The sequence below is a fragment of the Ammospiza caudacuta genome, chromosome 24 (assembly GCF_027887145.1).
Source record: "Ammospiza caudacuta isolate bAmmCau1 chromosome 24, bAmmCau1.pri, whole genome shotgun sequence".
Taxonomy (NCBI): domain Eukaryota; kingdom Metazoa; phylum Chordata; class Aves; order Passeriformes; family Passerellidae; genus Ammospiza; species Ammospiza caudacuta.
Genome location: NC_080616.1, coordinates 7,570,186 through 7,584,611, shown reverse-complemented (window position 1 = coordinate 7,584,611; position 14,426 = coordinate 7,570,186). Strand labels below are relative to the sequence as shown.

At 54.5% G+C, this 14,426-nt stretch overlaps 1 protein-coding gene across 1 annotated transcript in view; it reads right to left on the bottom strand.

Moving 5' to 3' along the window:
• Nucleotides 1–14,426, bottom strand: part of LOC131567580 (complement receptor type 1-like) — a 39,656-nt gene extending 25,230 nt beyond the window's left edge. The window contains exons 1-27 of the mRNA XM_058819238.1: nt 14,332–14,426; nt 13,415–13,606; nt 12,722–12,913; nt 12,424–12,532; nt 12,171–12,256; nt 11,713–11,925; nt 11,166–11,225; nt 11,040–11,066; nt 10,870–10,933; nt 10,610–10,717; nt 10,215–10,406; nt 9,918–10,007; nt 9,583–9,678; nt 8,550–8,761; nt 6,940–6,992; nt 5,876–5,969; nt 5,060–5,239; nt 4,295–4,477; nt 3,954–4,133; nt 3,648–3,830; nt 2,981–3,163; nt 2,640–2,819; nt 2,334–2,516; nt 1,890–2,108; nt 1,427–1,618; nt 1,089–1,188; nt 477–562 (exon numbers count right to left, since the gene is read on the bottom strand). Coding sequence (XP_058675221.1) covers nt 477–562; nt 1,089–1,188; nt 1,427–1,618; nt 1,890–2,108; nt 2,334–2,516; nt 2,640–2,819; nt 2,981–3,163; nt 3,648–3,830; nt 3,954–4,133; nt 4,295–4,477; nt 5,060–5,239; nt 5,876–5,969; nt 6,940–6,992; nt 8,550–8,761; nt 9,583–9,678; nt 9,918–10,007; nt 10,215–10,406; nt 10,610–10,717; nt 10,870–10,933; nt 11,040–11,066; nt 11,166–11,225; nt 11,713–11,925; nt 12,171–12,256; nt 12,424–12,532; nt 12,722–12,913; nt 13,415–13,606; nt 14,332–14,410 — 3,736 coding nt within the window. The 5' untranslated portion in view covers nt 14,411–14,426. The remainder of the gene's footprint in view (nt 1–476; nt 563–1,088; nt 1,189–1,426; nt 1,619–1,889; nt 2,109–2,333; nt 2,517–2,639; nt 2,820–2,980; nt 3,164–3,647; nt 3,831–3,953; nt 4,134–4,294; nt 4,478–5,059; nt 5,240–5,875; nt 5,970–6,939; nt 6,993–8,549; nt 8,762–9,582; nt 9,679–9,917; nt 10,008–10,214; nt 10,407–10,609; nt 10,718–10,869; nt 10,934–11,039; nt 11,067–11,165; nt 11,226–11,712; nt 11,926–12,170; nt 12,257–12,423; nt 12,533–12,721; nt 12,914–13,414; nt 13,607–14,331) is intronic.

Below are 14,426 nucleotides of genomic sequence, written 5' to 3'. Positions count from 1 at the left end.
GAAAGCCCAGGTGGGATTGCTGAGGAGCAGCGCAGCAGCTCTTGGGCACTCACCAGTGGCGGAGAGAGGGAACAAACCCCCGGTCTGGGATTTTGGGATTCGCTGCTGGCCCTGGCTCAGTGCTCTGCCTCTCCCTAGGACTGACCCTTGTTCTCTCTGGGTGTGACAGAACAACCCCTAAGCTGAAATGTGTTCCCTTCCTCTCCTGCAATGGGCTCCTGGTGTCAGGCAGCAGCAGGATGCTCAAGCACTGCTGGAAAAGCTCCAGCCGAGGTGTTGCTTTCCATAATCCCCTCAGCTTTGGGATCTTGTACCTCTCCCACACTGCTTTCTTATGCCTCCTAAACCTTCTTGTAATTTCCCTGCCCACAGAGGGGAGAATTGCCTGTGAAAGCTTTGATTGGGAAAACGTGGCAGACGCTGCTGGAAAATATTTCCCAGATCCATGCAAACCCCCAGAACCACAAGCTACTCACGCTGACAGAGGGGAGTGTGGCCAGTCCATGCAACACGTCCCCCAGAGATCTCGCAGCGTCTGCTGGCTTGTCCAACTAACCTGTGCCTGGTGGTAAAAGCGTTGGTCATTCACCCCAAGCCATTTCAGATGGAATTACTGCTCCTCCCAACCACGTGGGATGTGGGATCAGCCCTGCTGGCAGCAGAGCCGTGGCCCTGGAGGGGAAATTCCTTCCTTGCTCTGCCTGACCCATTTCCCAGCATTTGTAGGGGATATATATATATATAAAAAATATCCATTTTATATCTATATATAAAATATATAGATATCCATTTTATATATATAAAAGATATATACATATATATTATATATATATACATTTATTTATACATATAAAATATATATGTATACACATATATATAATATATAACCATTTTTATATATCATATATATAAAAATAGATATACATACATACATATATATATATATATATATATATATATATATATATATATATATATATATATAACCAATTTTTATATATTTTATATATATCCAGAATCCATTTACTGGGAGTGAATGAACAGGGCTTAAAAAGGGGGACACTTACCTAATCCAAAGCAGGACTTACCCTTCCTCACAGCTGTAAACCACTGTAGAGCCAAGCTGGAGATTTGTCAGGGAAACAATCTTGCCATTCACAGGCTCGCCTGGGTGACTGCACTGTTTCCCTGGGGAAGGAAAACACCCTTATATCCTGCCTCTCTACATCACAGCACCAAATATGCAATTATTCCTCCAGTCCCCTGCCCACATTCCCAGTTCTCCCCACATGGGTTTCCAATTTCAAAGAGTTACATGGCTTTACTAGTCACATATTCAGAATAACACCAAGGTTTTGGCAGCATGGACAGAACCTGAGACCTGTTCCTCCTGCAACAACAGACACCAAATCAAGGAGCTATTCACTTTTACAGAACTCTAGTGCTTCTGACCACACTCCTCTCTCAAGGCATGTCAGAGTAGGTGACATTCCTGGCACTTTTGCGTATCCAGGGCGGCAAGTGTATTGCACAGTCTTCCCAACAGGAAAATCAATGGCATTCCTGTGCTCCTCATTTAGCTCAGCAAACTGTAACCTTGTGGGAGCACCACAAGCACCTAGTGAGAGAGAAAAGAGATGTGAGAAGCAGGCAGGACAGGCACATGGGGGCAAGCACACAAAGAGCACTGTTAGGAGGAAAGGGGTTTGGTTTGCCTTGTAAAAATGTTCATTTTGATTAATATAGCCATTAATGAAGACATTTTCCCAAAGGGCAGCAGAGGATTAGGTTCTTATTCCCAGGATAGGCTTGAATCTTCCCCTCAAAGGGTTTAACAACATTTTTTTAAACAGGATTAGGGGACATAAAACAGCAGTTATGTCAGGTACCTGGAGACCTGGTGAAGGAGGTGTGGTGGGGCAGTGCTCTGTCACACACAGGAGCAGGGGGCTGCCAGCTGCCATCCTCCTGGCACGACAGGCTGGCACTGCCCTGCAGGCTGTACCCATCGTGGCACCGGAATGTCACCGTTTGCCCGGGGGCAGAGAGGAGCCCGTGGCCACCAACTTGCCTTCCGTTGGCTACGATTGGAGTGATGCAGACAGTGCCTGGAATGAGGGTGTGCAGGGGAGTCGGAGCAAGAGAAAACACAAAACCAGCGGCTGTTAATGTTGGAACCACAACATCAGCGCGAAGTCCACACAAACCTCCCCAGCTGTAGGAAGGCTTGGCACTAATTGATTCCATGATACACTTCACATGGAATTAACCCTCTTGGAGGATCTGTTTGCACTGGTGAGGGTGTCCCCTGAGGGGACAGAGCCCGGGCTCACCTTCGCAGCGAGGCCGGGGCTGGCTCCAGTTCCCCGATGCTCTGCAGGTCACAGCGGCATTTCCGACCAGGTAATAGCCGGGATCGCAGCTGTACCTCACAGACATCCCAGCGGTAAAAAACGCTTTGTCCCGGCCGTTGTGATTTCCATTGGCCACCTCCGGAGGCATCGGGCACGGCCGGACTGCGGGAGGGAGATGGGAAATTGAGCTCAGCGAGAGAACGGGGAGCGAGGGGAAGGCAGGCAGAGTGATATGCACGGAGGGGTTAAACCCCTGCCTGCACCCCGATCCCGAGCAGCACTCACCCCTGTGGCACACGAGCTCCGGCGGGTCCCAGGTGCCCCCGGGCTGGCACCGAGCCTCATCGGAGCCCTCTGCTGCATGGCCGGGGCGGCAGCCAAAGTGCAGAGTGTCTCCAGCTCTGTAGGTGCTCTCTGCGTTGTGCACCTGCCCGTTCTGCACCTCGGGTGCCTGGCAGCCGATCGCTGTGGGGGCAGCGACAGCGCCCTTTAAATTCACTGCATCAGGAGCGGGATCCTCACGCACAGAGCCCTGCCCTGCCCTCAGCGCCACAACCCCCTGCCCCGACCCTACAGCACACCCAGCACCCTCCTGCCCCCCAGGCCAGCAGAGAGACCCCACAGACCTTCACAGCGGGGCAGGGGCCGGCTCCAGCGGCCCGAGTCCGTGCAGGTGATGGACTCATTGCCGAGCAGCTGGAAGCCCTCCCTGCAGCTGTAGGACACGGTGACTCCGCGGGGAAAGCTGCCCGAGGAGAGCCCGGAGTGCAGCCCGTTGGCGATGTTGGGTGCCCGGGGACATGTCACCTCTGCAGAGGGAGGGAAAGCCTCATCAGGGTTTGGGAGAGGAGATTCTGGGGAGCCAGCTCATGTCAGAGTTTGGGAGGACAGAGGGCTCAAACCCCAGGTACTGCCAGCTGCATCCTGCCAGCAGCCTTTGGGTCTCCTGTCTCTCCTCTGATTTTTCTGGACAAAGAGTATTGAAATGATCCATTTTATCTCAGCTGGTCTCCCTCTAACAGCTGGTCTCCCTCTAAAAGCTGTGTCCCCCGGCTATGCCCATGCCTGGTCTCCGCACTGTCACCATCCATGGATATCACTGGAGCACAGGGAGGAGGGTGCTGGCTCTGCACTCGTGGATTTTAGCTTGTTCTTTACATATTTTAAACCCGTATATTTCATTAAAAGGGAATTTAGTCTCTCGCTGAAGGTCTCGGTGGATTTGGTGAGGGTGTCCCCTGTGCACAGAGCCACAGTGAGTTTGTCCCCTGAGGGGACAGAGCCCGGGCTCACCCTGGCAGCGAGGCCGGGGCTGGCTCCAGTTCCCCGATGCTCTGCAGGTCACAGCGGCATTTCCGACCAGGTAATAGCCGGGATCGCAGCTGTACCTCACAGACATCCCAGCGGTAAAAAACGCTTTGTCCCGGCCGTTGTGATTTCCATTGGCCACCTCCGGAGGCATCGGGCACGGCCGGACTGCGGGAGGGAGATGGGAAATTGAGCTCAGCGAGAGAACGGGGAGCGAGGGGAAGGCAGGCAGAGTGATGTGCACGGAGGGGTTAAACCCCTGCCTGCACCCCGATCCCGAGCAGCACTCACCCCTGTGGCACACGAGCTCCGGCGGGTCCCAGGTGCCCCCGGGCTGGCACCGAGCCTCATCGGAGCCCTCTGCTGCATGGCCGGGGCGGCAGCCAAAGTGCAGAGTGTCTCCAGCTCTGTAGGTGCTCTCTGCGTTGTGCACCTGCCCGTTCTGCACCTCGGGTGCCTGGCAGCCGATCGCTGTGGGGGCAGCGACAGCGCCCTTTAAATTCACTGCATCAGGAGCGGGATCCTCACGCACAGAGCCCTGCCCTGCCCTCAGCGCCACAACCCCCTGCCCCGACCCTACAGCACACCCAGCACCCTCCTGCCCCCCAGGCCAGCAGAGAGACCCCACAGACCTTCACAGCGGGGCAGGGGCCGGCTCCAGCGGCCCGAGTCCGTGCAGGTGATGGACTCATTGCCGAGCAGCTGGAAGCCCTCCCTGCAGCTGTAGGACACGGTGACTCCGCGGGGAAAGCTGCCCGAGGAGAGCCCGGAGTGCAGCCCGTTAGCGATATTGGGTGCTCGGGGACATGTCACCTCTGCAGAGGGAAAGAAAGAGTCCTGTGGGTCTGTTCTGTGCTGCTGGCACAGCTCGGTAACAGCAGGGTGAGCTCCTGAATCCTGCTCTGGGCTCCATTTGCTGGGTCAAGGCTTCAGTTCACTCCAGGTGCAGCTGCCCCTGGAAGGAATCACTGGCAGTGATGAGAGTCCCGACAGGACAGCGGGCACATGGCAGGATTTGGGAGGGATCCACACTGATGTGGAAACAGCGAGAGCAGTGAGAAATTGTGATTACTCTGCACTCCACAATGAAGGTGAAACTGCCCCACATCTGCCCAGAAGCAGTGTCAGAAACCCCCGGCATTCAGACCCTGCCGTCCTTCAGGGTTAACCTCTCCCCATCCCTCTCAGACCCCCAGACAGGGCACAGCCATCCCCATTTCCCACCCCAGCCTGTCCCACCGGAGCTGTTTCTGTTTCTCTGCCAGCCAAGCTTGGGAAGGGCAGCAGGAACAGACCCACGCCAGCTTTGCCTTCCCAGTGAATTTGGGAGGACACAAGAGGAGCTTTCCCCGCAGCCAGCATTGCTCCCAGCGCTGGGACACTGGTGTGCCACTCACCCTTTCTGCACTCGGGCAGAGGAGGGTCCCACCTGGAGGCAGCCCCGCAGGTGCTGCTGCCCGGACCCCTCAGGGTGTAGCCCGCGGTGCAGGTGACGCTCACGGTGTCCCATGGCCGGTAGGAAAAGCGGAGAGGGGACACCCGCCCGTAGGGCACACGGGGTGGCGGGCACCGGGCAGCTGGAGGGAGAGAAGGGAAATGCTGACCTGGCCAGCCCTGGGGTGCTGCGGGGTGCCCGTGGGCACTGGGGGCTGCAGCTGGGCTGGGGTCCCGGGGCTGCAGGACCCTCCCTGTGCTCCTCGGGCTGACAAAACCTGCGTGTCCAGGATTTCATGTCAGCACCCAGCAGGGTCAGGAGCCTTTCCTGGCCCTCCCGAGGGCTCAATCCAACCCAGGAAATCACTGACAGGGCAGCCCAGGACTGACCCAACAGCCCCCAGGGATCTGTGCTCTGCCAGGGGATGGGGGTGCCCAGCCAGGCTGGGAATGCCAGCTGTGGCTCTGGTGACGTGCCAGTTCTGGCTCTGGTGATATGCCAGCTGTGGCTCTGGTGATGTGCCAGCTGTGGTTCTGGTGATGTGCCAGCTGTGGCTCTGGTGATGTGCCAGCTGTGGCTCTGGTGACCCCAGAGGGTCTCTGCCATCATCAGAATAGCTCAGGGCTCTGTGATGCCAAGGCCACCTGGGAGCAGTGCGGGGCTCCCATTTCCCCCCACAGAGAAAAGCTCGGGGATCAGCGAGGACAGAGCAGTGAGGAGGAGCAGGAGGGCTGTGGGAGGAAGGCCCCAGAGGAGCAGAGCTGCTGCCCTGCCTTACCTTGAGCCCCGGGCGTGGTGCTGAGGAGCAGAGCGGAGCTGCCCAGCAGGCAGAGGGTGAAGGTGGGCACCATCCCTGGCACAGGCGGCAGCTCCTGCGGGCACGGGGCAGATATGGGCAGCCCAGTTCCCCCCAGCGCCCCCGTGGGAGGAAGGAGATGCTGCTGGGGGACTTCCCAGGACTGTGGGACAGGAACCTGGGGGCTCCCCAGGACGTGCAGCACAGCCAGCACCCCGAGGAGGCTGCAGGTGCCCCAGGCTGCTGCTGCTGCTGGTTTGGGCAGGGGAGGATGTGGAAAGAGGGGTGAAAAGGGCTGGGGGCAGGCAGAGGTGCTGTAGCTGCACTGTGCCCATGGAGCAGAGTGTCCTCCTTAGGGGAAGTGTCCCAGGCTCTGTCCCAGAGCCCCAGGGGATGGTGGTGGCACCTAAGGGGTGGGATGAAGGTGTCCTAAGGGTCACAGCAGTGAGGAATTCCCTCTTCCCATAAAAACAGGACAAAAATTGGGGGCACAAATCCTCCTGACCCGACCCTGGGCTCATCCCTCCCCGCTGGCAGGAAAAATAAACCCCCAACAGGAGTTTTGGATGAGGAGCAGCCCCAGCAGCTCCAGCTGCCCACCCCACACAGGTGACACTTCCTGAGCCTGAAGCAGGCAGCGAGACAGGAACTGATCAGTCCTTTTATTTATTTTATTGACAGAGAGCTTCCAATACTTACAAATCCAACGTTCACACTTCAGATTGCACTTGGTGATTTGCGCTCAGATGACAAAGAAAAATGATATGCAATTGATTACAAATGCAGTAAATAAACCCTCTCCAATGGTAAATTTTGGTGACCACACCTGTACACAGTTTCAGCATTCACAATTCCTTTCATGTGATTGTGGGGAGATAATTCCAAGCTGATCCCCAAATCACATGTTAAATCATTTGGAAAAAAAATCACTTTGGAATATGCAGTGTGAATAAACGTGCTGGGATTAAAATAGCAAAGCCAAACACAACCCAGAGCTGAGAGCCTTTAGGTTGTATTTTGCCCTTTTAGTCACTCACGTGGCTTACGGTAAAAGAGCAATAAAAATAACCAGCAATGTGCAAGTGCTTGTTCTGCAGGGCTGAAGGAACAGGATCTGCAGTGCCCCTGTGACAGCTGAGCAGGACAGGGCTCTGCTGGGGAGGGAGAACCTGGGGGCCTGCCTGGAACAAGGCTGATGTGTGCATGGAAATGGTTATCTGTGAGTTTCCTTCTTATTAAAGGCATGTTCCTGCCAGCAGGGGAAAATGGAGAAACCAAAGGTCTGTAGTAGGCACATTTGGGTGGTTCCTGTTCCCAGTGTGCTTCATGAGAAGCTCCCAGACGGGTGATTTACCTCTGCAGCAGACAAAACCCCAAACCTCAACATTTTGCTTTACCAGCAGCTCAAATTCTGAATGCCTTCCAAACAGGAAACCTTCCAACCTTAACTCCATTTTATGACAGCTTATCCAGCGATCTTCAGCCAGGCTGAGTTACGGCCAGGAAAGGACACCAATGCCTCAGCATGGCCTTGCCATCAGCCAGAGAAACCCGGGGCATTTTGCTCAAATGGTCCCTCCCTCACCTCTCTCCACACTCACACACATCCTCAGCACAGCCACGAGTGGCTCAGGGCAGGCAGGATGAAAACAAAGTGCCCAAAAGCTGTGGGGTTGGTGTCCTGCTCCCAGGGCAAAAGTCTTGGCATCTCTGTGGTTTCACACAGGGGTAGGTGCCCTTGAGTTCTGAGCAGCGTTCCAGAAGTTCTCAGCAGCATTCCAGAAGTTCTCAGCAGCATTCCATTATGAATATTGAATTTATAAGTTCACCCTCCAGGTGCCTTCCAAAGCACTCCAGTCCCCCACAGCAGTGCCAGGGGTTCCTGGCAGTCGCTGCTTCAAGGCCACTTTGTCAGGAGGGAAAGCAGAGCCCTGCCCCATCTCCCCCATCACAATTCCAGGAAAGCTCAGGCACCGGACACCAGCGCAACAGCAGCGATTAATTGAGCAGAAGCAATTAATGGACTTGATTACATCTGGCAAATTATGAGACTGCAAAATCATTTGAGCCACTCTGTGGGAAGGGTTGATTAGTAAATATGAAATAAACCCCATAGCCAGGATACCAGCATTCCTTATTTTATATTTGTTTTATTTACAAAACAGTTTTACTATAAATACTCTAAATTTTGCATTTTTATCTGCACACTAGGAAAGGAACCTCAGTTTTAAAAAAGTAGTTTAAGAAATACAAATAAATCTTGTAAGATTGTGCAAAGAGGAAATTGTTTTCCTAGCGCAAAGAAACGTTTACTGACTTTTTTAAGTCTCACTTTAAGAGCTGCAAAAACACTTTGTTCATACAAAAATAAACAAGAAAGTGGGCGTTAAACCAACACGGAGGTGGGTTTGAAGTATGTTTGGTTTTTCTGCTTCTGTGCCAGCCCAGGTGAAGTCAGAGCGTTGATTTCAGGTCCCTTTGTTGCACTCAGAGCTGAATCCCTGCCAGGGATCGGTGCTGGACTCCCCTCCTCAGCTCCTGGATTTATCCTGCAGTGGTAAACAAGCCGGGATCAGGGGATGCCCCCGGCCTGGGGAGGGTTTGAGCAGCCTCCCCAGGGACCTGGGGTGTTTGGGGTGCCCCGAGCAGCTCCTACCATCAGGTGCCAGGCGCTGGGGCTGGCACAGGTGAGCGTGGCTGGGCACCGAGCACACGGGGCACAGGTGGCAGCCGGGGCTGTGCGGAGGCACCAGGTGGGCTGGGGTGCCCTCCCGGGCCAGGGGACACACGGGGCTGCTGGCTGTGTCCCCGTGGACCAGGGACAGGAGCTGTCTGTCCGTGCAGGGGGGGCAGACGGGGCCCTGGGGGCTGTGGGGAGAGAGGGCAGTGAGTCCCAGAGGGTTGTGACAGGAGCTGCCCCTCTCCAAACCGCTCCAGCACCCACAGAGCTTCTTTCCTTCACCGTTTCCCTTTTTAAACTCCAGCAGGCAGAGGTTCAAGAGTGCAGAACTGGACCAGCTCCCCCAGGATTGGGGCTCCCAGCCAGTGGAGCAGGCACTCACAGGAATAAATGGAAAAACCCCAAAGCAAAGGCAGCAGCAAGGAGTTCACACTTCCCAAAGCCAAAGCAAGCAGATGCACATGTCCAACCATGTTTATCTGGGTTTTCATGTGAATTTGGCTCTGTCAATGGTGACTGTGTTGAGGAAGCACCAGACTCACATGGGGGAGTGTCAGAATAAATAAATAAACTGAGCAAACAGCTTTACCTCATCACTTCTCTGGCCCAAAACCTTACCTTGCCTCAAGCAAAGGAACCACACCCAGAGTTGGGAAAAGCCCTGGGCAGTGGCTGAGCAGAGGCTCCCACTGCAGGGTCTCACCTGGGCTCTTTGCTGCTTAACCAAACCCAGAGCCCCAAAGAACACGAGGCTGAGCACAGTGAGGAGCCCAGGCTGCTCCAGAGACACCCAGGGAAACCCCACAAGCATCATCTGAGTGAACCTCACCCAGTTCCACCTGTCTCTGCTTGAGCAGGCACCACCCTTTACCCTGGCACAGGGCAAGGAGCAACCAACAGTCACACAGGGCCACCTGCTTTATTCTGAGTTTAGCAGTGAGCTCAGCTTGGAGGGCGCTGGGCACTCCCTGCAGGGCTGACAGGAGCTGCCTGGCCTGGCCACACTCACCCCTTGTGCTGCCACTCGCCCGGTGTCACAGCCCTGCTGTCCCCCTGGCCGGTGTGGGCACGCAGCCAGCTCTCACAGGTGGGACAGATGTGGTCACTGTGGAGAGGAACCATTGAGGGTGAGCACTGAGAGCATGGATGTGCCTTCCCGGCCGTGGTTCTGGGGTTTTGGAACAGCCTGGGGTAGTGGGAGGTGTGGGGATGGCGTGAGATGAGCTTTGAGGTCCCTTCCAACCCAAACCACTCTGGGATTCTCTGATAAGCACAGTTCTGAAATCCGCTGGTTTTTGTCCATGCCCACCGTGGCATCTGGGTGTTTTTAGGTGGAAGACTGACCTTTGGTGGTCCATGGGCTGCTCTGCCTCACTCCTCCACGGAGCAGCTCCTCCTGTGCCATCTGCCCTCAGCACATCCATGGCAGGAGAGCTGAACACACAGAGAGAACACACAGATCCTGAGTGTGTGGCTTCCCAAAAACACCTCCTGCCCAGCTGAGCTACTATTCCCTAAATATCAAACCCTTGCTCCTGCTAAAACAGGAAGGACACAAATTCCAGCTGCCAGACTCACTTTACCCACATAGAGATGCTTCCTCCCCCTTTCCCCTCGCTTTGCTCCCCTGTTGGATTTTACCTGGTGCCTGCTGGGCTCTGGCTGTCCCCATCACCAACGCTGGGCACCGAGTAGCTGCGGGGCTTTTGGGGCTGGGAGCTCAGCCAGTCCTGGCAGGCGGCACAGCCGTGGCGTGGGGGCTCTGAGAGAGGGGCCAGGGCACTGTGGAGCTGCTCCTCACAGCTGGGACACACGTGGCACTTCCCTGTGTGGCTGTGGAGGAGAGAGAGATGGGGGAAATCCACCCAGCAAAGCCCAAACCCTGCTGAAGCCCCCTTTGGACAGCAGGGTGTTCATCGTGGCATTTGGAAGTCAAAAATTGCTCAAAGATCTTCTGCACAGGTGAGCTCAGCAGCACTGAGACCCCTGGCTATAGTCAGGCACAAGGTTTTGGGCAGGTGAACAAGCAAACCTACCAAAAATAGGAATTCCAGGGCTTGGGAAGCTTCTTCTCATCCATAACCTCCAAGTGCATCGCTGCATCCCTTCCCTTCACCTGCTTTTGTGAATTCACATTATAAGAGCTGGAGAGACAGAAAGGGAGAAAATTGTAGAATAAAAGCTTCACAACATGGAAATATTGTGCTAACCATGCCAATATACTGAAGGTACAGGGTTTGAAAGGAAAAATCCACTTATCCCCAGGGAAAGTTCTGATTTTGGAGGGGCAGCTTACTGCTTTTCACTCTCTTTCCGTCTCACGATGATCCCAGCTAGAATTCCAAGGGCTACTGGGGGAACTAACAAAGAAGGGAAAGGGAGAGTGAAATCAACCATTGACTCCAGGTATTTAACAGCAGACAGCTTTGGGGTAGGAAAATACATTTTCAATTTTAAGCTACTTACCAATGCAGCTCGGAATGAGGATGCTTGCTGGGGAGGAAAATAATGAAAGGAATGTTAAAAACGTGAAGGCCAAAATGCGGTGCAATTACAGCAATTAACAGGACTTCTAAGAAATGGAGCTCTTACCCAGCCAGTAAGGATTCTCTTCTGAGGGTTTGGTTTGGTTTGTCTCTGCTGTGGTTTTAACTAGGGAGAGACAAAGGAAAAGCATTCAAAATGTGATTTTATATGGTGCTCAATATATAAAATAGTTCAGAGAGGAGTAAACAACACATGGGCAGGTGACTTGTGCATCTCAGGCTGTGGCAGGGACCTCTTGTGCCACTCCAGGCCTTGAAGACAGAGAGGATTCTGCTGTTCCACTTGGCTTTATTGCCTGGGTGTTGTTGGACACAAGACATAAATAAATCCTTTCTAAGCTCCCTCCACCAGCTTAGCAGCCACTGATAATTTCCCACATTGTTCATTACATTTCTGTCTGCTCCTCTCGAAGGAAAAACATAAACCCAAGTCTGGTTCTGCTCCTGGTGCTCCTCAGCAGAGCCTGGCACCGTGCAGAGCCCTGGAAGCAAACCCTGCAGAGTGCCTGCGCTGCCGGATGGGATGGGCAGCAGCGAGCGGCAGCAGGAGCGAGCTGCGGGCAAGGGGAGGCTGCGGGCAGGGATGGGCTCACCCCGGCAGGCGGGCGGGGCCCCGCTCCAGGTGCCGCTGTCGCCGCTGTCGCCGCTGTCGCCGCTGTCGCCGGTGCAGCGCAGCGTGTCCTGCCCCACCAGCTCCAGCCCCGGTTCACACGTGTAGGTTGTGACGGAGCCCAGCACGAACTCCCCCGAGCTGTTCCCACTGTGCTGCCCGTGGGGGATGGCTGGAGGAGGCGGACAGGAAATCACTGCGGGAGAAAGAGGAGAGAACTCAGGAGGGGACCCTGGGATGCTCTTCCCTTCTCTTCTTCTTCTGCTTTTGCCAGGCTTTCACAGGAACCAGTGATGCTTCTGGGGCTCCCTGCTTGTGACAGCAGCTGTCCCCTTGCAGAGGTGCTGGCCTGACCTCACTCAGTGAAATAAACCAAAAATTCAGAATTTCTAGATTGGAATATTTGGTTTTTCCAGTCAAGCACTGGACAACTTCACTCACCCTGACAAGCTGGAAGAGGACTCCAGACAGCTTTGTCGCCCTCTAGGAGACACCTGATGGAAGGTGATGCTCCCTTTAGTCTGTACCTGCGGGGGCAAAAGGCGCATCCCAAAATCAGCTGGTTGTCACCAACCAAGAATGTGTCACCACAGAGGTGCTGAGGACTGCATGGGCAGAGCCCCCTGTCCCAGTTCACACCCCAGTGACTCTGGCCGGGCAGCTGGGGTGCAGAGGGAAGTGACTTCACACTCACCCACGGTCACAAACCACTCTGGCTGTTCCACCCAGCAGATGATCTTTAAGGATATCTTTTAGGATGACTTGGCCATGTTCTGGATTGGCTGGAATACCACAAGATTTCTCTGAAAAAGAGTAAGATTGTCCTTAGGGCACCATGAGGCTGGGAAAAGCCCCACAAACTTAATTTTCATAGCAGAATGGCAATTAATGATATTTTATGTTAAATGTCATTAGAGAAGAGCAATTTTAAATACAGGCGTGGCACTTGGAACACAGCATAGGGCAAAATGAAATGAGATGGGGACACTCACTCTGACACAGTTCAGGAACTTCTGTCCACGTTAAGTTGTCCAAACAGGTGCTGGTGGGGGGCTGGGCTGTGGTGTTTTCATAAGCTAGGCGACAGATGTACCTCACCGTGGTGTTAACAGCGTAAAAATTCTGCATTTTGTCTTCTGGTGATAGCGCAGCAAATTGCACAGATCTGGGTGTGGGACAGCTGCCTGGCCACCACAGAGACACCCAAATGTCCGGTTACAGAGCAAAAATAACACTTTGCTTTCAACTGTAAACATAAATCCGAGTGATAACACACGAGGCTCACTAAGAGCATGGGCACCCCAAACAGTGCCCTCCTCCCTGCCCACTTCCACCAGGGAATCGTCCGAGGTGGAGCAGTGCAGCCAGTTCTCACTGGAGAAGTTTCCAAATCCCCAAAGCCAAACTTCCCCGCCTGGTTAACCCTTTGGTCACTTGGTGCTCTGCATTCCCTCCCCTTTTCCATGCGCTTCCCAAGCTGTTCCTCTATTTTCATTAACACACAAGTGCCACACATGTGGCTCCAACGGCCTCGGTGGAGGGTAAGAAAAAGGGGCAGCAAGAGAAGTGGCCAGACCACTTCATCCTGTGTGATGAGGAAACCCCTGAGGCAGCGATTGCCAAAGCTGTGGGTGTTCCCGCAAGCAACTCACACCCTCCTGTGTCAGAGAAAGGGAAACACTCACGGCCACAGAAGTCTGGCAGGCTGGACCAGCGGGAGTTCGACAGGCACTGGATGGTGTCGGAGAGAGAGGGGAGCTTGGTGTAACCCGGGACACAGCGAAAAGTCACTGTGGAGCCCACACTGAAGCTCTGCTGGTGTTTGCTGTCTCCTCGGGGCTCAGCGTGGCTGATACTCGGCAGCGGCCCACAGTCCCCTGTGGGAAAATAAACAGGGATTTAGCGGGGCTCCTTCTGCATATATATATTACACACACTCCCATGAATAATGCACACTGCCATGGATAACCCAATTTCCCATGCATAACCCAAACTCCCATGGATAACCCACACTCCTATGGATAACCTACACTCTCACAGATAACCCACATTCCCATGGATAACCCATAGTCCCATGGATAACCCACAGCCCCACGGATAACCCACACTCCTGTGGATAACCCACACTCCCACAGATAACCCACATTCCCATGGATAACCCACACTCCCACAGATAACCTACATTCCCATGGATAACCCACACTGCCACAGATAACCCACACTCCCATGGATAACCCACACTCCTATGGATAGCACACACTGCCATGGATAACCCACATTCCCATGGATAGCACACACTGCCATGGATAATCCACATTCCCATGGATAGCACACACTGCCATGGATAATCCACATTCCCATGGATAGCACACACTGCCATGGATAATCCGCAGCCCCATGGATAACCCACACTCGCGTGGATAACCCACACTGCCATGGGTAACGCACACTGCCATGGATAACCCACACTCCTGTGGATAACCCACACTCCCACAGACCCTACACTTGCACACCCGCGGGCGCAGAGAACGCTCCCGGACGCACGGAGCCCCCAGCCCGGCGTGCCTGGCTCCCCGCACCCCGCTCCCCTCCAGGGGCTCACCCCACGCCGCGGGCAGCTCCAGCAGCTCCAGCAGCAGCACCAGCAGCAGCAGGAGCGAGCAGCGGCGGCCGGAGCCCATCGCGGGTCCCCCGGCA